This window comes from Mus pahari, chromosome 17 (assembly GCF_900095145.1).
Source record: "Mus pahari chromosome 17, PAHARI_EIJ_v1.1, whole genome shotgun sequence".
Lineage (NCBI taxonomy): Eukaryota > Metazoa > Chordata > Mammalia > Rodentia > Muridae > Mus > Mus pahari.
The window spans coordinates 56,698,980-56,721,016 of NC_034606.1; the positions used below are offsets into that span (position 1 = coordinate 56,698,980).

At 38.8% G+C, this 22,037-nt stretch overlaps 1 protein-coding gene across 1 annotated transcript in view; it reads left to right on the forward strand.

Annotated features, from left to right (window-relative positions):
* The window catches only part of LOC110334547 (mucin-19-like), a 97,438-nt gene that overhangs the window by 71,882 nt on the left and 3,519 nt on the right, over window positions 1-22,037 (forward strand). The window contains exons 43-50 of the mRNA XM_029547874.1: window positions 14-391; window positions 9,188-9,250; window positions 15,303-15,356; window positions 17,151-17,180; window positions 18,739-18,770; window positions 18,857-19,019; window positions 19,299-19,336; window positions 21,402-21,512. Coding sequence (XP_029403734.1) covers window positions 14-391; window positions 9,188-9,250; window positions 15,303-15,356; window positions 17,151-17,180; window positions 18,739-18,770; window positions 18,857-19,019; window positions 19,299-19,336; window positions 21,402-21,512 — 869 coding nt within the window. The remainder of the gene's footprint in view (window positions 1-13; window positions 392-9,187; window positions 9,251-15,302; window positions 15,357-17,150; window positions 17,181-18,738; window positions 18,771-18,856; window positions 19,020-19,298; window positions 19,337-21,401; window positions 21,513-22,037) is intronic.

Consider the following 22,037-nt stretch of genomic DNA (forward strand, 5'->3'; position numbering starts at 1 on the left):
GCTTCAAGCTCAGCTCCTGAAGCCTTTGTAGTTGAAAGTCCTGGTGCCACCACAGGCCCAGCTATAAGCACAACCTCTGCCCCATCTGGGAATATTTCTGCCACCTCCCCAGGAGGATCAGCTGGGTCACCTGCTCCTACTGCCTCCACCTCACCTTCACTAGTAGGCACCAATGCTTCCTCTCCTGCAACTTCATTGACTGCCTCCTCAGGTGGAGAAACAGGCTGTCCCACAGGCTCTAGTCCAAGCCCTGGTCCTGCTGTCTCCACTCTTAAGGGACCTCCCAGCACAGTGTCCATTTCACCCTCATCTTTTATTTCCGTATCTGGACATCTAATTTCTACAACAGCTTCAATATCATTCTTCTCAAGTCCATTACTCATTAAAACAGGTATGTCATTTTCAATGATTAAATCTTATTTTCTCGATATGAACTGTTTTCAGACATGGTTTCCTGTAAATTATGTCTTTATTTATACTCATACTTAAATTATTTTCTTTTCTGTCTTCGTTTTTCTGTACTTTTTCTTGCCTATTTTGTTACACTCATATAGTCTACCTCCATTTCAGATGGGCGATCCAAATCAAAATTTTACCCTTATTAATTGGATTAAAAAAAAAAGAAGAAGAAGAAGCAAAACATGTGGAAATCTTGGTTGGAATCTTGAGGCATACCCATAGAAGCTACAATTTCAAATATAATTCCATTCTACTCTGCAGCATATTAGCCCAAGTACCTCTCTATCTCCTCTTCTACAAGTTTATACTGTGTAGTGTTCAGGACAACCATTGCTTGTTCTCTAGACTTAATCTTTTGTAGCATTGGGAAGAATCCAGGATTCTTACTTAGATCATGACAAGTTTGTGATATTATCCTTTGCAGTTGGCTCACAAGCCCTGTTTTAGTGACAGTGCATACTCTTAGAATTTGTGTAGTAGGTGGGTAAATGGAAACTCACACAGGTGCAAATGACCTGTTTCTCCTCCAGAAGGAAGACCTGCATAGCGGGGAGGCTGAGCCTTTCACCAAGGTCTCTTGAGAGCCACTCTGTTCCATCTCCTGTAATATCACTCACCTCCTTGTTAACTTCCACTCTATCAGTGCTGGTATTGCTACCCTGGGTAGTCAGCCTCTAAAACATAAACTACTTAGAGTACCCAAGCCATATTCAAACTGTATGTATATTTTTTTCTACTCCAGTTTCTCATATGCATAAATAGATGACTCCTAAGAGTTATATGTTCCATGGTATTTTTATGCCATTGGTCCAATGAGACATGAAACTCGCTAGGCGGGGTATGCAAGCTGACAAAGACACACTGGAGTACTTAATCCCACATATCAGGTGTAAGAGCTGGGTTTTGTAGACTCTGTAAAATATCTCTCATTTCCCAGAATCCCCTTAAAAGAAGCAGCACTTTAGAATCCAGTGTTCAATGCATTAAATTTTGAGTATATACTTAGCACTGTGAAGACAGTGGAGGCAGATAGTTATCAAGCCATGGTTTGATATTGTGTTAAGAATACTTTTAACTCTTTGTTTATTTAGTTTATTTTATTTGGAAATTGCCCATATAAAACAATGCCTATTGTGTATTGGAAAACATAACTTTTTGTTGATTGTAAGAGTTCTTTACATATTCTGGATACAAATTGATTGTTACTTATATAATTCATAATTCATATATGTTTATCAATTTACATTATTATGAATTATAAACATTTTACATTATTACAAATTACAAAAATACAGATTACCAATACTTTTTTCATTCTGTGTATTGTCCCTATGTGTCTTTAAGTTTTAAGAAGTCAATTAAAAAATGTATTACTTGTGTTAAAAAAAAAATAATCCAGTGTTCTTGGATGCTAGGTTCAATAGCACTGCCAAGTTCAACAGGGGGATCTACAGGAACCTGCTCAGGAGCCAGCAAGGGAAGTTCAGTTGCAAGGCCATCCTCTGAGACCTCTAGCAGTGGTAGAGCATTTGCTAGTACAGGGCCTCTTCAGGAGTTGAGGATGAAGGCAGCACATGAATTTTCCCCCATGGGATTGAGAGAACCCCCAAAACATTACATGTTTTCTGGACCTAGAGCATCAGAATTTCCTGGCATCTTCTTAGGATAAGATGTCTGCATATGGAACCTCAAAGGAGGAATATGTCTGAGCCACGCGTGTTGGTGGGACATTTTGGTAATTACCTGATCAGCGTGGGATTCACTTCTTGTGGTCTTTCAACTTGACCACACTTCAGTTCACATCACGCCAAACAGGAAGCTCCAGTGTCAGCTCATTTCTGCACTACTTCTGAGTCTTCAGAGTGTGACTGTCTAATTTGAGTAGAAATTCCACGGTCTAGTGTGAGGCCATTTCCTCAGTGTAAGCTGTAGACAGCTCTTTCTGGTAGTGTCAAGTAGTCCAGGACCTGATTTTATTTTCCTATACTTACTTTTGCTTAGAAATGTTTATACCCCCTCTCTTCTTATTTTGATCCTTTCTTCCATCTCTCCTGTGATTCCTCTCTTTGCCTCCCCCCACCCCTTTTTATCACTGAGGATTGGACTTTGGGAAATTTCTCAAGAAATCAGCCAGTGATTTCTCTGGTCTTAGCAAATTTCTTGGGTTAGCATTTACAGTTTTTTTTCTTTTGAAAAAAATTTTTTTATTATTTTTATTTATTTTTTGGAATAAGTTATGTTTACATTAAAATTATTAGGTAGAAACAAATAATATCTATAGTGCAGCAAAATTAAGAAGCTGAGTCACTTTAGATGGATAAGTAAACTGACTAAATTGCAGGATGACAAAGATTGAGGTTCTTTTTGTCGAACTGTAATCCAGAAGGTACCAGGGTGACACAGATGCGTCAGCCAGCTGGGTCTTCTGACTGTCAAGCATTCAAAATACATCTCAACAAGGCTACTTGAAGTCCAGTTCCCAGAAGTCGTTTTGATTGTCTAAAATGTCATAAGAAGCATTTAGTTTCTGTTTAAGAACAACCATTCGCAAACAAAGCAATCTTAAGCAATGGTCAGCTATCTTATTCAATGACGAAGTCTTGACATTTTACTATGTTTGATCTTAGTTTTATTGTGTTTATGTCTGGAGTCATTTTGTGAAATTTTATTCAAAATCTGTACAGAATGGGACTTTTTCAAATCAGTGCCTTTCCATAGCTCATTTGAGAAGCACAAGATACAATGTAGAATCTGAGGGTGAGATGACTTAAGTTCAGTTCTGGGTTGCATCTATTATCTCATGCTCTAGGAGCAAGTCACTAAACTATGTCTGATAAATAGAAAACATTGTACTATCTGCCTTAGAAGATTTTTAAGAGTGAGATGAATTGTCTTGGGACTGCACCACTTAAAAATTACTACTTCTTTATCAAATGAAACTGAAACCCTTACTGCGTCTATTCCTCATGATGAAGAAGGTACCTCACCCACAGTATGCTGGTCATGGTTTATAGAAGTTAGAAATGACTTCTATTGTGGGTTTTAACAGACACATAAAATCTGTACTCTTAGCAGAAGGCCTCCCAAAATAAAGATATTTTAAAATCTCATGATTGGTACCTATAAGAACCATAGATTATAAACTAGTAGCTACAGATATAGTAATATTAAACAAGTTGATAGTAAGTGGTTGAGTATAAAGAGAAATAAGGACTTATAGATTCTAAGGATCATAGGAAACTGTTATGACTTACTTCTAGAAAGATGAAACTTCAAAGGAAAAAGTACAAGTAAATTTATGAAAGATATTTTGGAGGCAGAGGACAGCATGATGTCTTGTCCTTTAATAAAAGATCAGGGAACACATGTATTTTTCACTTTAAAAGGAACCAGAGCCCCAACTGATGAGATGACCCTGCCTGCAGCCAACTCCAGTGAGTAGACAATGTCTTCAGAGCCTGTGGCTGTGCAGGAAAATGTTTTTCATCAGAAGCCCACTGGTTCCCCTTGATAATTATCTATCCACTGAAACTCAACCAGAGACATAGAGTGACATAGAAAAGTCTAGTAATGTCAAGATTTTTTGTTTTCTATTTTCTTAAAATAGCGCCCCCCTCCCACCCCCAATAGCATCACAGTGTTGTGCTGTCCGGACTGCATGACATGTGCTTTTTCTAACCCCATGATGGTCAGGTCTAGCAGCAGAGTCTGGGGAAACACCACCACATGTTTCCACATTTTCACCTGCCTCAGAGCTCACACGCCAGACACAAGCTAACGCCTCCCTTTGATTTTGGTTCATTATGAGCTCAGTTGAGACTCAAAATTTCATGTTTAAGTAAAATTAGTCATAACAATATAACACACACACACATACATACACAAACACACATCCCAGAATACCCGTCAACCTTAAATTTTACCTAAATAAGGAACTTTTAAAAATTATATGTACATTCTATGCAATAACTTGAGTGTTGGTTTGTTTTTATTTATACAGGAGTCACCTTTCCTTGGTGGCTTGTAATTTTCTCTGCTAGTTCTGGAACTACATGCAGACGGAGCCCCCATTCTTTCCATCCATGTTCTGTTATATTCCACAATCTCATTTATCTTTATAGCTGATGGAAATTCTGTTTTATCATTTGCCATAGTTTTATTACAAACTCTTCTGTTGACTCCTTCCCCTCACTATTGTTAAAAACAGCAATGTTACGTGGACATATGGATCTCTCTGTAGTAAGATATATAGTCCCTTGGGTATGTGCCGAGGAGAACTCACTTTTACACAAGGGCTACCATTAGTTGGATTTTTAAAAAGAATAGATTTATTCCATTTTGAGTAGACTGTATTACCAGTGTATGACAAGGCTGATCTGTACACTTTAATTAACAACTCAGAACATAGGAACATGCCAGTGTAGTTCTAGGGCTATGTTCAATTTCAGAGAACTCAAGGACATATATATTTTAGCTGTTAGGAAAGCATAATTGAATTTAGTCTCTAAATATACAGCCTATTTCAGCAAAGGTGGATAAGAATAAAAATAAGTATAAATATTAAAACAGGGTGAGATACACACCACTTTACTAAAGAACTACACAGCCAAGTAGAAACAATTCACTACATACATGATTCCGGCATAACCAATAGAAGCTCTCAAGTGAGAAGCCGCAGCAGAATCATTTGTTAACAACAGGTCCCAATAAATTCACCTTTGGAAACAATGCATGGAGATGCAGTGCTCATTCATGAGTCCATGGAAAACTTCTCTTATCTTATATCTTGGATATTGTGTCTCTGTTTTAACATTCAATTAGCTGGACTAAATATTTCCTTATACCAGAAATACTTTAATCAAAAGTACAGAGTAATTTAGTGACAAGATCAGCTTGATCCTGAGTGGGCACTTGTGCTCACGGGACAGCAGCCCAGAGGCTCAAGGCACTATGGGGGTTTTGTTTTAACAAAGATGAGACATTGGTAGATACTTAAACTAGAATATACATGTATTTCTATCAGCTACAAAGAGAGACAGATAATCTATACATGGAGAAAAGCATAAACTGGAATCTTCCAGGAAACAGGATGGAGATTTCTCACAGTAGAGGTGAGATGCCAGCAAAAGCATTACAAGAGGGACATATGCAAAGATCCCATCGATGGCAGAACATACATCCCCATCAGGTATAACTCAGGGCCAGAAGGAAACAGCTCCCTCTTGGAAGAAAAAGTCTGGGCAATATCAGAGACCAGTGGGTGAAAACATCCATGAAGTGGAAAGAATGAGGGCCTAGAGCATGCATAGAAAGATAACTGAGCAACTATGGAAAACACCAAATTTACCTGGAAAAGAGGGAGCCATTTTAAAATGGGAAGGAATCCCTGTGAATCCTGGGTATCAAAGGAAATAATGAAGCATGTGAAGATAAGGTTGTATTAATGTAAGACAGCAGTTAATAATCAGACATCAGACAAAGGAAAGGGCCCACTTGTAAAAGGTCCCTTTTCCAGAAGAACATAAGAGGGAGCCCTTGGACTGAGAAATATAGGGTATACCAGAAGCTCATCTGCCACCACACAGATCTTCTGGTGCTATACCACCACAAAAACCCAATCCAGAATAAGGGAAAAGAAAACTCCAATGTCTGTGCATAATTTTTATAGTTATTCCTGTGCATAAATTAAAATTTTCAGCAATAGCATGCAAGTTCTAAAAAGTTATAAACATTAACAGATATTTTAAGTAAAAAATAAGGATATAAAGAGATGTAACATATGAATTTGGAAACTCACAAAAATATATGAATAGTAGAGATAGCAAGTAGCAATTTATGAAAAACAAGGAAGCAAGATGGAGAGAATTAAAATTGATCTCAAGCATGAGGGCCAAGTAGCAAGTTGCCAAACATGGAATAAAAAAAAAGGGTAAAAATTCAGAAAAGTGATTTGGGGGAAGGGTGGAACTGAGTGAGAAGATTCTTTCCAACCAAACATTACAGATAATTTTTAATTTAATTTTTTCAGTGTCTTATACTCACATAGGTGAGACAGCCCGGGTCTGTCTGAGTATCGTTCTCTTCTCTGAGACTTTTGGTTACAAGTCTAAGCAAATAGGCTCATTTTCTCAGATGCTTGAGGTGTCTGAGAAAACGGGTTATGGAAGGATGCAGCTATCATGGGAAAGAGATAAACATGGTCAATATATATATATATATATATATATATATATATATATATATATATATATATATTAGGCAAATGTATATGAGAAAAATATCAGTGAACAAGATCTACTGTTTTTGTGTAAGTCAGAAAAAAAAGCCTTCTTTGAAAACAAAACTCTTAAACGAACACATGGAAAGAACTCACCTTACAGTTGGAAGAAGTCATTATGATAGTCATTTCTATAAGCTGGAAAATACCTGGGGACTAAGGGGCTTGAGGGGGGAGGGAAGGAAGAAAGAGGAGAAAAGTAGAGGGAGAGTGTAGAAGGGAGAGAGATGGATGGAGAAAACATAGAGGGAAGGGAGAGGACAGGAGTAGGACTGAGGAAGGAAGGAGTACCAGGTTCATGTGAGGTCTGCCAATAGCAAAGCAGCATCTATAATATACCAAATGGAGAGAAAGGCAAGCCAAAGGCCTACACCCACTTAAACATAGCTTGAACATCTGTTCTGTAGGAAGCAGCTAAACCCACAAAATAACTCGAGGCTTCAGGAATGCAGGATCCACGTGTAGTGTCACTAGAAGACCTACAGAAGCAATGTAGAGGCACGGACATTTTGAACGAAGGCTCTGATACTAGAAGGGACTGGTGTACACGAGCTCAGGGGGTACTGGTTAGTTCATATTGTTGTTCCACCTACAGGGTTGCAGCCCCCTTCAGCTCCTTGGATACTTTCTCTAGCTCGAGGAGGAGAGTACTGTGTAAATGCTGCCTATTTGGGCCAGTATTTGGAAATCTGTGTGGCAACAATTAACGGAAAAGAGATGTCATTGATTTGAAAGAGGGCAAGGAGGGCTCTATGGGAAGGCTTGAAGGGAGGAAAGGGGGTGGAGAAATGATGTAATATCAAAAGTAAAAGAAAAATGTTAATATATAACAGGTAGAAATAAATAAGATAAACATTAGATATATGTTGCTAGGCAACAGGAAGTAAATGGCCAAATGAATTTTTAAGAGTTCATGAATAAAATAAAAGAAAGGTAAGTTTGCTAAAGATGAAAAATGAGCCTTCAGGGGAAAAAAAAGATGCTTGGTAATTTCTATTAATTAAGTAAAGGCATTCTAAAGATTAGGAATCTCAGTAATAAAATTCACATTAGTAATTGATCAAAGAGAAATAAAAGAACTGTTCTCTCCAGAGAGGCTAGAAAGATATTTAATTAACATTGTCTTACAGAGAAAGAATACCTACCATAGGAGGTATGAATGGATTTTTCCTTAAAATCATGTAGAGTTCTCCGTCATAATAAAACTCAGCATCTCAGTGCAGAATCACAAGGCATGCTCCCTGACTGCAGGAAGGAAGACAAATGACAGGCAGCAGCAGTCTTTCACTCAGCACCTTTAGAGTTAATAGTAAGCTGGGATAGGGAGGAATTAGAAGTGTGGAATTTGAAATAGATGATCATATTCACATACCTCCAATGTGCAAATTCAACCGAGACTGAAATGCCACTTCTCACTTCTTGGCTTGGCAGAAATCTAAGAGTTTGACAGCAGCAGTGTTGACAGGTTAGGAAAGAAACAGGTGGTGTTTTGTGCCTGGCAGGTGGGGGTACCCACCATGAGACACCCCATGCAAACAGAACAGAACTGCAGTCATTTACCCTATGGTCCAGAAGTCACACAGTACTATTCCATGAGGTCGGACCCAATGACCTGTAAGGCACTGCTCACCCTCCTCCACTTTTCCCCTTCCTCCTCTTTCTTCCATCTCTCACTCCCTTCCTTCCCTCCCTCTCCCTTCCTTGGTCCCCAGACAATTTATTTTTTCATGTTTCTTTAATAAAAGCAGATCCACAAAGGTTATCTTCAGTTAAAGAAGACAAGAAGGGTGACATCTGTTGCAAAGGAGGGAGGGAAAACGAATGTAAAGATCTGTCTCCAGATCTGATCATTGAAAAGACAGAAGCAAAGTCTTATTTTAAATCTATAGCCTTATTTTAAAAGGAGAGGTGGGTGTGCTTATGTCTGTATATTATTGAAGGTTTGGCATTATATCCTCATGTGTGCATATATGCTTACAGAGGCCAGATGATAGGGGAAGGAGAACAGGAACTTTTTGAATTCTCTTACTGTTCCATTAAGTTGTCTGCAATGACAACTTACTCTTTTACCCTCCCCACTATTGCCCCACAAGCTGAGAAGGAACCCAGTCTATTTGCAGTGTAAACCCCAGGTTTCCAGTGTTTCAAAGAACCTTGGAGTTTCTACTAGAAAATGGGGGATTTGCATTTTAATAGGCCAAGCTAGAGGCTCTTAGATATATGAAGGGTTACGGCTAACTGGTGCTGATTAAGAATTATTATCATACACCATTCTGGAACAAAGAATTCAGTCAGGAATTGGATGAGAACCTGATGGTTGGATGAAGTTAGGAAACAACTGCCATACTTCTCTTTAAACAAAAGGAAGTGTGCTGTATGTGGCAAAAGTGGCCATGGAAACACCAAGGTACACTTAATTATATTACTTTTGTCTTCTCTCTCTTCTTTTAGCAGGGACGACTGGAACCACAGCCAAATCAACCCTGACAACAGGAAGAGCCACCAGTATGCCAGGTAGTGAGTTTGCATTGGGATTCAGTAAAAGGTCAAATAATAACAAGCAAAGGCATTGGATATTTGCAAAGGGTGGAGCATATAAGGAAACATAAAAGAATATTTAGTTTTTGCCTTTATTTCCCAGAAATCTTAGAAGTTGACATAACCCCAGCTTTGTTTGAGTGTTGTTCAGGTAGGACAGACAATTTTATGGGAATCTACGAAGGGAAGAAACCACATAGGCAGAGCTTCTGGTATTGAGATCACCAGTTCAGAACTCCCAGTAGGTGGGCACAACATGTCAAGGTGTCCCAACAATGACCAACACAAAGAAAGAGCTCAGTGATTTATAACAAATCTGAGAGTTTTTTTTTTTTTAAAGAACCCACTAAAAGAGAAAGATTGAGGTAAATTTAAAACTTATAAAATGAGTCTTTTATTTCACTGTGGGTTTTCCTTGTCTAGCATTTGTAATATAGCAGCAGTTTATAAGCAGAGCCTCTTTGTTTTCCAACTGGATTTAACTGGGGCAGCTGAGCCGGCAACTACTTCAGCTTCCTTGAAGCAATTGAAGCATTGTTTACATTTAAAATTTATTAATATTTAAAAGACTAATTGGTGGGAATTGGAGATCTTAGATCAAAAGTTGATATAGCAAGAACTTTGCAAATAATCCCATTAGAAATTACCCAAACAACCAACCCAATTTTGAAAATATTGTATTTATTGAGAACTTGCTATTCTAACTTTTTATTGGTGAAATGAGGGCCCTCTCAATGAGAAATATATAAACCATGCAAGAGGAATTATTACCTCTTACTAAATAGTTCTTGTGTGGTATAATGATCTCATTTCTAGCCTTGAAGAAATAGATTAAAATGTAAACAAGTTGATTGGTCAATGGCTTTTAGGAAATAGGAACTTTCTTTTAAAAATGTAACTTGTAGACCCGTGTTCACTTATCTTGATTTCTCGCTAGATATACTAAATAGAACTTAATTGACAGAGTAAGAACACAGGACAGTTAACATTTGAAAAAAAAGCATCTGTGGGTTATCTAAATCCACACACACACAAATCACAAGAAAGGTAACTATGAAAAGTATGAAGAATAAAACGCACACGTGTCTTACACATATTAGCTTGCCGGAATCTCGCTTCCACCCTGTGAAACTGTAACTGTGTTGAGGACTACTCACCTTCTATGTGTCAGGTGAGAGCGCTTGCTCTAAAAGCTAAAGAAAAAATGGGAGGACATCTGTAGGGCTGGATTTGTAGATAGATATCCTGTAATTTGACTTTACCATGAAGTGTCTTGTTTTCTTGCTCTATGGTGACTGACTGAAAGTTTAGTTTGGTGTACTAGCCTGGGCTGACATCTGTGGTTTCTTAGAGTCTGCAGGACATCAGTCTAGGCCCTTCTGGCTTTTAGAGTCTATTGAGAATTCGGGTATAATTCTAGTAGATCTACCTTCTACTTTTTTTTTTTTAACATATTTGGTCTTTTTCCTTTGTAATTTTTTTTAATATTCTTTCTTGGTTCTATATGTTTAGTGTTTCATTACATAGCAAGGGAACTTTTATAGTCCAACGTATTTCGTGTTCTGTATGTTTCTTGTACCTTTATAGGTGTCTCCTTCTTGAGGTTAGGAAAGTTTTCTTGAGGTAAAGAAAATTTTCTTCTGTGATTTTGTTGAAAATGTTTCTGAGCCTTTGAGCTGGGATTCTTCTCCTTCCTCGATTCCTATTATCCCTAGGTTTGGTCTTTTCATACTGTATCTGATATCCTGGATGTTTTGTGTCAGAAGGTTTTTAGATTTCCCATTTTCTTTGACCAATGCATCCATTGTCTCTCCAGTGTCTGAATCCCCTCTTTCGTGTCTTCTATTCTGCTGGTAAGTTTTTCCTCTGTAGCTCCTGTTCGACTTCCAAAATGTTTCGTTTCCAGAATTCCCTCCATTTTTATTTTCTTTATTGGACCTCTTTTCAGTTTCAGGTCTTGGACAGTTTTAATAGTTTCCTTCAACTGTTTCTTTGTATTTTCATGGATTTCTTTGAGGGATTTATTAATTTCCTCTTTAAGGAACTCTGTCATCATAGAGTTGGTGTTCAAGTCTTTTTCTTGTACTTCATCTACGTTGCAATATTCAGGCTCTGCTGTGGAAGGATAGTGGGGCTTTGATGAAAACATAATGCCTTTGTTGTTGATTGTGCCCTAATGCTAGCATTTAGTCATATGGGTTTGGGTTGATGATAAGTTTAGGTGCTCATTTCTGGATTTCTCCTTTGTTAGGTAGGTGTTTTCTTCCTTAGTTTCTGTTTTCTCCCTGGATTTTTGGAGAGCATGGTGGCTGTCTGTTACCTGTTTTCTTGGCCTGCTCTGTTGGTGCGTTCGCAGTGATTGACTGCTGGTGTTGAAGGCTGTAATGCTGAGTTGAGTTGGAAGAAGGAATGTTGGAAGAGATGGTCTCTGTTATCCCTTGGGTATAGGGTCAGAGAGGAAAGGGATACCACAGCATATTACAAATATGGGAATGAGACTAGCAGGGGTGGGAATAGGGATGGATATCAGGAACAACAGGACAGTGTGGACCTTCCGCAGGCAACCTGTTGCCCTTGGAGTAGGGGCCCTTGGGTTAGCATGGCATGGTTACTGGACTTGGTGTCTTGGACAAGGCAACAAGTAAGGGAAGGAACGTTAGAAGGGGGAGAGGAGGTCTACAGGCAGGCTACTTGGTTTTCTCTGTTTTCAGTTTTGTGGGAAATACCAGTCCCCTTAGTGACTGGACTAATTTGAGATGCCCATCAACATTGTACTAGTCCTCTTTTCAGAGTGCTTCCATTGCCTGCTGTGCTCATCCGTGTTGTTACCATGTGTTCTCCCACTGCTAGCCAGCCATTCTGGTTGGAATGAGATACAATATCAATGTAACCTGGCCTTGAATTTTCATGGCAACAGTGAATGTTGAACGAGTTTTCATACATTTATTGACCATTAATAGTTTATCTTTTTGAAAACTATATGTTTATTTCATTCACCTACTTCTTGATTAGATCATTTTTGGGGACTGGGCATATAATTACTTTTAGTTCATTAAATATTCAAAAGTTTATACACACACACACACACACACACACACACATACACACGAATCCACTTGGCAGAGACTGTCTCCCACTCTGAATCTATTTCTTCATTTGATTGTTTTCTTTGTTGTACATATAATTTTTAATTACATGCAAACTTATTTACTAGGCTGTCTATTATTTACTAAGATGTTGAAGTCCATTTCAAAATCCTAGTTAATGCCATAGCATAAGGCTTTTTCTTCTTTTTTGATTTTTGTTTTTAGTGGTTTTTCAAGTTTCAGTGGTATGTCTCTTGGTGATCTAAAGCAGCCCAAAACCAGTCCATTTTAACTGATGTTTTTACAGAGCAAGAAATAAGGATTTATCTTTTATATTTAGATATCCAGAGTGCTGGAGAGATGGCTCAGGAGTTAAGAACACTTGTTGCTCTATCATGTAGATGGAAATTTGGATCCTATGACAAACTTCAAGTGGTTCATAAATATCTGTACCTCTGTCTTCTAAGGATTCCAATCCTCTTCTTGCATGTGTGATCCTTATACACAAATGTGCATGCATGTACATGCACAAACAAATAATATAAATAAAAATAAATCCTAATAAAATATATCCAGCTTTTTTAGTATTTAAAGGTAAACACACTAAAGGGATATCTTCCCTTGTGACCAAAGAAAAATCACAGGTTCAAAGTAGTGTAAATGAAGTGAGAGGTGAAGAGGTGACAGCTACCCATGTTATGACCACCATTCTTGCTGGTTTTATTTGGGAATCCCAGTAGTGTCTGTTGGGATCTATTGAGTGGCAGGTAGAAGCAAGGCCATCACACAAGGTCTGAGCACATGAGTGACACCCACCCAGATGTAGTGGTGTTCCCTCAAAACCAGATCATCACCCCTGACTTTGTGATTGACTTCAGGTCTCACATGTCTTAGTACAATATTATACCAGGAAAGACCACTGTGAATGGGGTTGTCCAATGCATTTTTGACACATTATATACTTGCCAATTAGGAATATAATTATTTGCTTAAGATATCACCTCATTTGTTTATGAGCATGTTTACTATTTTCACATATTGCTCATGAAAGATTTAGCCAAAGACATTATCTCACTAGGTGTCACTTCGGTTGTATCAGGTCATGCGGTGGAACTGCTATTTCTACCTAATTCCAAAGTCTTTGCTTTTCAGGGCAATATCTTTGTCTTTAAAGGATAATGTGCCATAATCTTTAATAATCCAGGCAACAAGTTTATACATGTATGCTCATACAAGCACAGGCATACACCCACAACAAATACACATACACACACACACACACACACACACACACACAGGCACTCACAGGCAACAGTCACAGGCACATACCCACAAGCACACACACACCTTTGGGGGTTGAACGACCCTTTCACAGGGATGACCTATCAGAAAACCTACATGTTAGATATTTATATTGTGATTCACAACAGCAGCAACCTTACAGTGATAAAGTAACAATGACATCATGTTATGGATGGGGGGAATCACCATAACATGAAGAACTGTCACAGCATCAGGAAGCTTGAGAACCACTACTTTAAGATGATAATGGAGGTTTACGCCGATCCTTCCTACTTTATGTCAGATACCATGGGTCTCTTGCATGGCTATATTCTGCATCTGGTGGCCCCAACATAGGGAAACCAATGACTAAACAGGAGGAGTTTAGTAATGGGGGTGCCATAAATACACAGCAAACCTTCACTAGTCATGGTTCTGAACTTCTTTGCTTTTCTCTCTGTCCACTTGGAGGCAACAACATGTCGGAGACGTGGCAGAACGTCAGCTGCTGGTGTTCAGCTCGGCAGCTAAATGGCTTTACCCTTCATTTTACATTGTCTGATGTGATGTCTTTGGGGGAATTTTCCCCCAGCTCTATCTTTGAGTACAAATTGCCTGGGTGACCACACATTATTCCACGTGAACTGCCTTTATATACTTAGGGTAAATGGTGTAACAGGTATCATGAATAATGCATCAGTAGAAGCAAGAAAATTGACTCAAGAATCCCATACATTTATTCTAAACTCAAATCCTAATTTTAGGCTTGGGGGCTTGATAGATTAGACCCATCTTTCTGTGATTTCAGTCACCGCAGGAGTGACTACTGGTACCCATGTAGCCCCAGGGAGTTCCTGCATGCATGATTCATGAGTATAATTGGGAAATTTAGTCTCTGAACTGCAGAGGCTGAGGCCTTCCCTGCAGAATGTGTGTCAATTCACAAGGCCGCACACTTTCCAAATGTTCACGTCCCAAGCTCTCCCCCCATCTCTGTTCAGAGGCTCCAACTTTTAGAAGTTGGAGAACACACTGGAGTTAGAACAGCAACTAGTGAGTGACACGTGTTTTGAGACTTTAGGGTTTTAGGGTGGTTGGTGGCTCTCCAGGGTCTGTAGTAGATTACAGATGGGAGCAGCCAATCTCTGCAGCAGATGAGAGAAAAATGGGATAAGGAGGGTCCCTTATCGAAGATAAGAAACGCGAATTTGTTCAAATCCATTCTGTTCTTTGGAGTGGGTTATGGTTTTTCAGTCTGGAAATGGAGTACCGACAAATGAATCTTGACTGTATTGCCCATCAGAGCTCTCTGTGGCTTCATTCCTAAGGAGCTGAACTGAGGTTTTCTGGGAAGGAAGCAGGCCAAAATGGGGGCCAGGAAGAAGGAAAACTCCCTTTTATCACACAGCTTGGAAGCCCTTTGAGGACAAAGGCTTTCACCTGACTCTTAAGACATAGCACGCAGCCTGAGAGCTCTACAGCCTTTTGAAGTAGGGTCTCACTATGTACTCTACACTGGTCTCAGACTTTCAATTCTATCTCAGCCCTCCAAGCTCTGAGATTCCTGGCTGTGCCACCATGCCTGACAGTCTGAGATTCCCAAAAAGAAGGTCACGGAGGGTGTTGATCCTGAAATCATCTATATCTCCTTTTCTTTACAGATTCCACCTCAGTAGCACCTGGAGTCACAACCAGCCCCAACATATCCCAGCCAGGTAATATGGAGTGATCCAGGGGAATCTAATGAATCCTGCAAAATTTATCTCTTCCACATGGGCTCCTCCTTGCCTGTGAATCTGTTATAACTGGGTTGAGCACACCGAGACATGATCTGAATTATGATTAGTGTGAGTAAAACATTGTGTTGTCATCCTCTTTGCCCTAGAAACTTCTGCAAAAGCAACGGAAAGTCAAGACACTGAGACTAAAACAGGTCAGTATGAGAAGCCCTCCAATTTCTTCTTGGTCTACTAGCGTTTCCTGTGCCTAAAGTGTGAAGGGCTTTGTAGCATACCTAAGAAGCAGAAGCATCAGTAAGAGTCAGTGATTGCCAAGCTGCAACCTTTTTAGTGGGGGGCATAGGTAATTATAGGCACAGACATTGTTGCTATTATTTCTTGGTTGATCATTCAGAAATACATACGAATATTGTGATTCTGTACTTGGTAGTCATGAGTGAAGGCACCAGAAGGGGAAGGGTTGAGTTTGAGACTGGTGAGGTGAGCAGCGAATTCCTACCAAACGTGAAATTCTACCAAACGTGAAAACAGAGACATGAAGAGGCATGGGGGAGGTCAGGAATCAGCCACTGGCAATGTAAGTATGAGGGCCAAGGAGGGAGATGAGGAAATACGGAAGAGTTTAGGAAAGATTGGAGTCCCAAATTTAAAGGTGACTTCATCCTCAAAACAAATGAAAACCCCTCTTAGTTTTATCAGGAGAATGACACGGCTTGGAGAAAGTGCCTCTGATATCAGGGTGGAAATTAAAAGATGATTATTCTGATTATATATATATATATATATATATATATATATATATATATATATATAGAGAGAGAGAGAGAGAGAGAGAGAGAGAGAGAGTGCATATATATGTATATATATATATATATAGAGAGAGAGAGTGCATATATATGTATATATATATACATAGAGAGAGTGTGTTTGCATATATATAGAGAGAGTGTGTGCATATATATGTGTATATATAGTGTATAATATATATACATATATATATTATACAATCTAGGATATATATATATATATATATATATATATATATATATATCTTAGATTGCATTAACAAAGACAAAGAGTTAGAGACATTTAATCTTCTAAATTTTCACGTATTTTACAATTCTATTATCAATTTTTGGTAACAGTTGTTGGAGTTACCTCAGGTAAACTTGTAGAAATTTTAAGTTTATAAGTACCCTATCCTAGGTCAGGTTTTTTTATCCTTTTGGCAGGGTAATATAACAGTACAAATTTGACCCTCAGCAATTTTTAATTAAAATTTGAAATTAGAATTTCGAAAATATATCCAGCCCATATCTGTGAAATAGAGAAACTCAATGGGCTACATGCATCTCATCTGCTTAAAGCATTTGGGAGGGTTGGAACAAAATTAATGCATTTCAAGACGTGGAAAAGAGGATAAATGTTCTTCAGATCAAATCTATGTTACTATAATTATATTCCCACGTCATAAAACCATCCATCTCTTTATTCATGGATCTAACTCATCGGTACCCTTTTCCAAGAAAAATTTCAATGCAACTTAATTTTTATTTTCGATATTAAAATTTGAGTTCTAAACAAAATGCCTTACAATAGTCAGATGTCAAATGCCATAATAGTAGAGTGAAAAGACAGGTGATCTGTGCGAGCCTGGCTGTATAGCCAATTGTTTTAGCATTATAGCAATCAGTCAGGCAAATGCATTTTCCCCATCACCATGACACCATTCCCAAACCTTAGAGGCTAACCTGTTTTCTGTTTTCACAGTGTGTCCAGACTCGCTCCCACCAACCCCAGGTGAGTGCACCCGACTCCAGAGTAGTTCTGTAGTGATTGTTCTTCTTGTACATTTGGTATCTGCAGTCACTCCATTATGTGACAGGCCACAGAATGTTTCAGAAAAAAACTAAGTGCATGAAACTGGCTCTCACTTGTCAAACAATGTATAATAGTTATTTTCTTGTCCACAAACAAATGCAGCCAGGCAATACATGTCAGTTCTCCTGCCAGCTCTTTCATGATTTTACCTATCTTGATCAAAGGTACTTAATGGCATTGCGCTCTTAACAGTGATCATTTAACAAACTACGTAATACAACTTTGGGGGATATTGTTCTGGGAGAAAATTGCAGGTGTGCCTGAGTTTAATAACTTCTGAGAACTTTATTGAATTTCCACTACTTTTAAGACAATATGTATTTTACAGTGAGCAATCAATAAAGAAATAGTTTTTATTTTTTTAGTGGGAAAGGAAAGATTTTAAAAATACAGTTTTCATATATAGCAGTCACTAAAGTTCACAATAAGAAGTAAATACATGTTCTGTGGGGAATGTAAGTTGTAGAAGTGGAATGTTATGGCAATAATTAGACTATCACAGAGCTAATAAATTAGAGGGCTGAGCTGAGTAAGGACGTAGCTTTAATATGGGAGACTTGGAAACCAGAATAAAGTGTTTATTTTAAAAGATGACTAGCATTTAAAATAAAACACAATTAGCTAATTAGACATTAGGAAACCTGCTATAGCTGTGGTGTAAGGAACCGACTAGACCAGAAAGAAATCTCAGCAGTTGAGTTGCTGGACAGATGAGGAGGATGTGGGTTAGCCAAGAGTAAAGAAAGGAAAGATTTAAAGTGAGGGCTAGAGAAGAGGACTTGTAGGGACTCTGGATGACAGACTACAATTAATGAGCAGGGCTCCTAAGAGCAATTTAATCTACAAGAGAAGTCTGTGCCCAAGGCAAGAAGACACAGCCTGTCATGTCCATTTATATGGGAGGCGCTTGCAGATCTGTCTTCCTAGAGAAAGAGCAGTGTCCTTGCTGGTGAGTGTTGATGGTCTCAAACGCCTTAGAAGTCTGAGAGCCTTCCCCTCAGTGTTGGATGTCAGGGAGAAAATGTCCCATCGAAAGACTAGAGACAAAGTGAGAGGAGTAAGAAGAGCTTTTCGTATGGACAGAGTTTTCTGAATGTTAAATTTAAAGAAAAAATAACATTTCTGTGTGTGTGTGTGTAAGTTAGTGTCACTTATGACGGAATTCAAATGACTGATTAAGGAAATTTGGATCTTTGGATTTGCCAGTGATAATATCTTTGTACTTATTGGATTGCAGAGACAGGAAGCAGTTTATATGACAGTGAACAGGATAGTGTACACACACACACACACACACACACACACACTTAAAGCATTTTCCTGGGAGCAGGTAGGTATGATTTACCCAATATCCTCCTAAGTGTACCTTTGAAATTGCAGTGTCAATCACAGTAGGGTCCCCCTGCTGGTTATCTATAAATTGCAAGTGGTTGTAATTTGCAAACTTTAATTAGAATTTATCACTTTATGTTAACAGTCTGCAATGGTCCACTGGGAGAAGAGAAATCTGTAAGCATACGGTTCTGTTCTATCTTAATCTAAATTTCCTTTCTGGCTCTTTGTGAAAAAAGTCTAAACATGGTTTCTATCTGCAGCCTGGGGATGTATGGATATCAAATTGCCATCAGTGTACCTGTACCGAGGCACAGGAGGTAGATTGTAAACCTAAAGAGTGTCCTTCACCACCCACGTGCAAAGATGGAGAGAAGCTAATGACGTTCAAATCAAATGATTCCTGCTGTGAGATTGGCCACTGTGGTATGTGTCCGTAACACATCAGACATTTGCTCATTTAGACATTCAAGGGGTATTTCTGAGCTAATATGTCACACATGACATTAAATAAAACAGAATTGGTTCTTCTTAAAACTTATAATTGTAATAAAGAAAAACCTGATTAAAGAGACATTAAGAGCATCAATAGGTTCAAGGGCAAGGGTACTATTCTAAGAAAAGCATAATTGGTTCATAAATATGATCTCATCTACAATTACTCCTTCATAAATAATAAAGGAGCTTATTATATTTGTTTTTCAGAACCAAGAACATGTTTATTTAACAATACTGATTATGCGGTAAGGCTTTTCATCTCTATTTTATTTATGTAATCATAGGACTAGATGCAATGCTAAGCCACACCAGGGGAGGTTTCAGTGTATAATGCTTAAAAAAGGATTTTAACAACACTTTGTTAAAGTCCAAGGATAAGTGTTTCTTTGCCCACATGATTTACATAAAATGCCTCACATAAAAAGCAACACGACATGCCCCTTCCAAAGGAGGTAGTGCTCCAGATCATTAAACCAGCCAGCAGTCAATCTCTGAACAAAATTTCCCCAGGGTCTTGCCAGATGGAGAAGACATACTGCGCAACACTCAAATCAATGAACAGAGTTCAAGTGTAATTACAACGAGAAAGATCAGATGGCCAAACTGCCAGAAATCAAACAAGAAATCTCCAGGGCTCCACCCACGAAGGGGCTTGGCCCAGATCTGGCTAAGGCTGGGCCACTGAGCTCAGGATTAGGGCAGGGCTTAACTTTCTAGGATGTCAGATGATTCCCAAACTGATATGGACACTCTCAGCTGGTGTTGCTACTACATACTTAAAACTCAAGCTAAAATAGAGGAAACACAAGGGGGTAGGGGGTGGGGGATGGAGGGTAGGGGTAGGGGGTAGGGGTGGGGGCAGGGGGAGGGGGGAGGAGCAGGGGGGGCGGGGGGCAGGGAGCTGGGATGCAGGAGGCAGTGAGGCAGTTCTACTTGCACAAATCAATAGCCAAGCTCAATTTTCAGTCTGATCTTTGCAACGTTCCAAGTCCAAAGTAGGTGTAACTCTGGAAACCACAAAACACAAAGGGTAAAGTGAGAATGGGAAGTCCCAATAATTTACATGCAATAGAGTTGAAATTATAAAATTTCAGTTTATTGGGGACTTTGTCTTAATGGCCTAAGGCCCTAAGTCAGAGGTTCTCAACCTGTGAGTTGCAACTCCTCTGGGAGTTTTGACAGGGGTTGTGTATCAGATATTCTGCATATCAAATATTTATATCATGATTCATAATAGTAGCAAAATTACAGTTATAAAGTAGCAATGAAAACAATTTTATATTTGGGAGTCACCAAAAGCATTAGGAACTGTATTAAAGGGTTGCAGCATTGGGAATTTTGAAAGCCACTGGTCTAGATTAAACATTATTTCTCAGTCTGTACTTTAATGTTGGGCAGAAATTAATTACAGAACAGTCCAAAGAGCTTTGACAAACACAGAAGTAAGCCATCTTGGGAGTATTGACATTAGCTCTACCTTAAAATTTTATTTATTTTTACTCATGTGTATAAGTATTTGTCTGCATCTATGCATGTGTACCATGTGAGTTCCTGATGTCCTCAAAGGGCAGAAGAGGGAACTGGATTTCCTGGAGGTGAGGTCTATGTAGATGGTGAGCCTCCTTGTGGGTGTTGAGAATCCAACCCTGGTCCTCTGGAAGAGCAGCAAGTACTCTTAACCACTGAGCCATCTTCACAGCCCCTGTTAGTCCTCATTGAAACTTTTGTCTACTCTTAGTGTAGGAACATGTATCATGGCACATGTGTGATGGCTTCGGCTATCTTTTAAGCATCAATTCTGTCTTCCGACAGTGAATTGCTAGGGTTCAACTCAAGTTATCCATCCATTTTGCACCAAGTGCTTTCACGTACTAATACATCCTGTGGGCCCATGAGTCTTAATTCAATAAAACGCTCCTGTGTCATCTTTTTCCACTTAGGTATCATATTTTCCTTGAAGGATAGAGCACAAAAATTGGTGAATTTTTGCTTACCATAAAACATCCTTTCTTGAAGAATTTTCTTAGACACATACCAGTGACTATCATGAGTCTTATTTTGAAGATTGAGAATCTTGATGCATTCTATGCTCCCAGTGGAGAATTTTGATTTATTCACTGAAGTTGAAGATATGTGAACCACCTTAACTGTTTACTTGACCAATGAAAATGTTGCTTCACAGATACTAAAATCAGAAATTTCATTCATTCTTTTCTCTTTTTAAAAAAGTTTTAAATTGGTAAGTTAAATTATATCTCAAGGCAAATAACTTCTCTTCTCCGCCCCCCCTCCCATCTACTTAACTTGCAGATTGGTTCATCCTTTGATGACCCTAGCAACCCGTGTCTCTCCTATACCTGCAGTGCCACGGGCTTGGTGGCGGTGGTTCAGGACTGCCCAAAGCAAACATGGTGTGCAGAAGTAAGTCATGGTTTTAATATGTAAGGCCACTTCTCAAGCTCAACTCAGAACCTTTCCTCCCTCCTGCTTCTTGGGGAAAGTTGGCTGTTGGCCAAGAGATTTGTGGTTAGTTTCATGGATAGTTATACAAATCCAAGTATCAAGAGACATGTGATTCCAGAAACGACAGCTTTTGTTGACTATGTTCTTCAAACCAAAACAGGCTTTTATTTTTCCAGCTCTGTGAAACTTAAGCTTAATGCTATCCTAAAAGTAGGTTATTACAAAAAATGAGCTATTTTGTATTTATTTTACATTTGTGTCTGAGCATTTACCTGCACATGTGTATACGTACCATGTGTATGCCTTATACACTCAGAGGTCAGAAGAAGGTGTTGACTCCCCTGGAAATGGAATGTGAATGGTGAATTGTGGAGCCACCATGTACATTCTGGGAAATGAGACCTCTGCAAGAACAAAAAAAATTTCTGTCTCTGTACTAATGCACATGCCAGCAAGATTCTGCTGAAGGGACCCTGATATAGC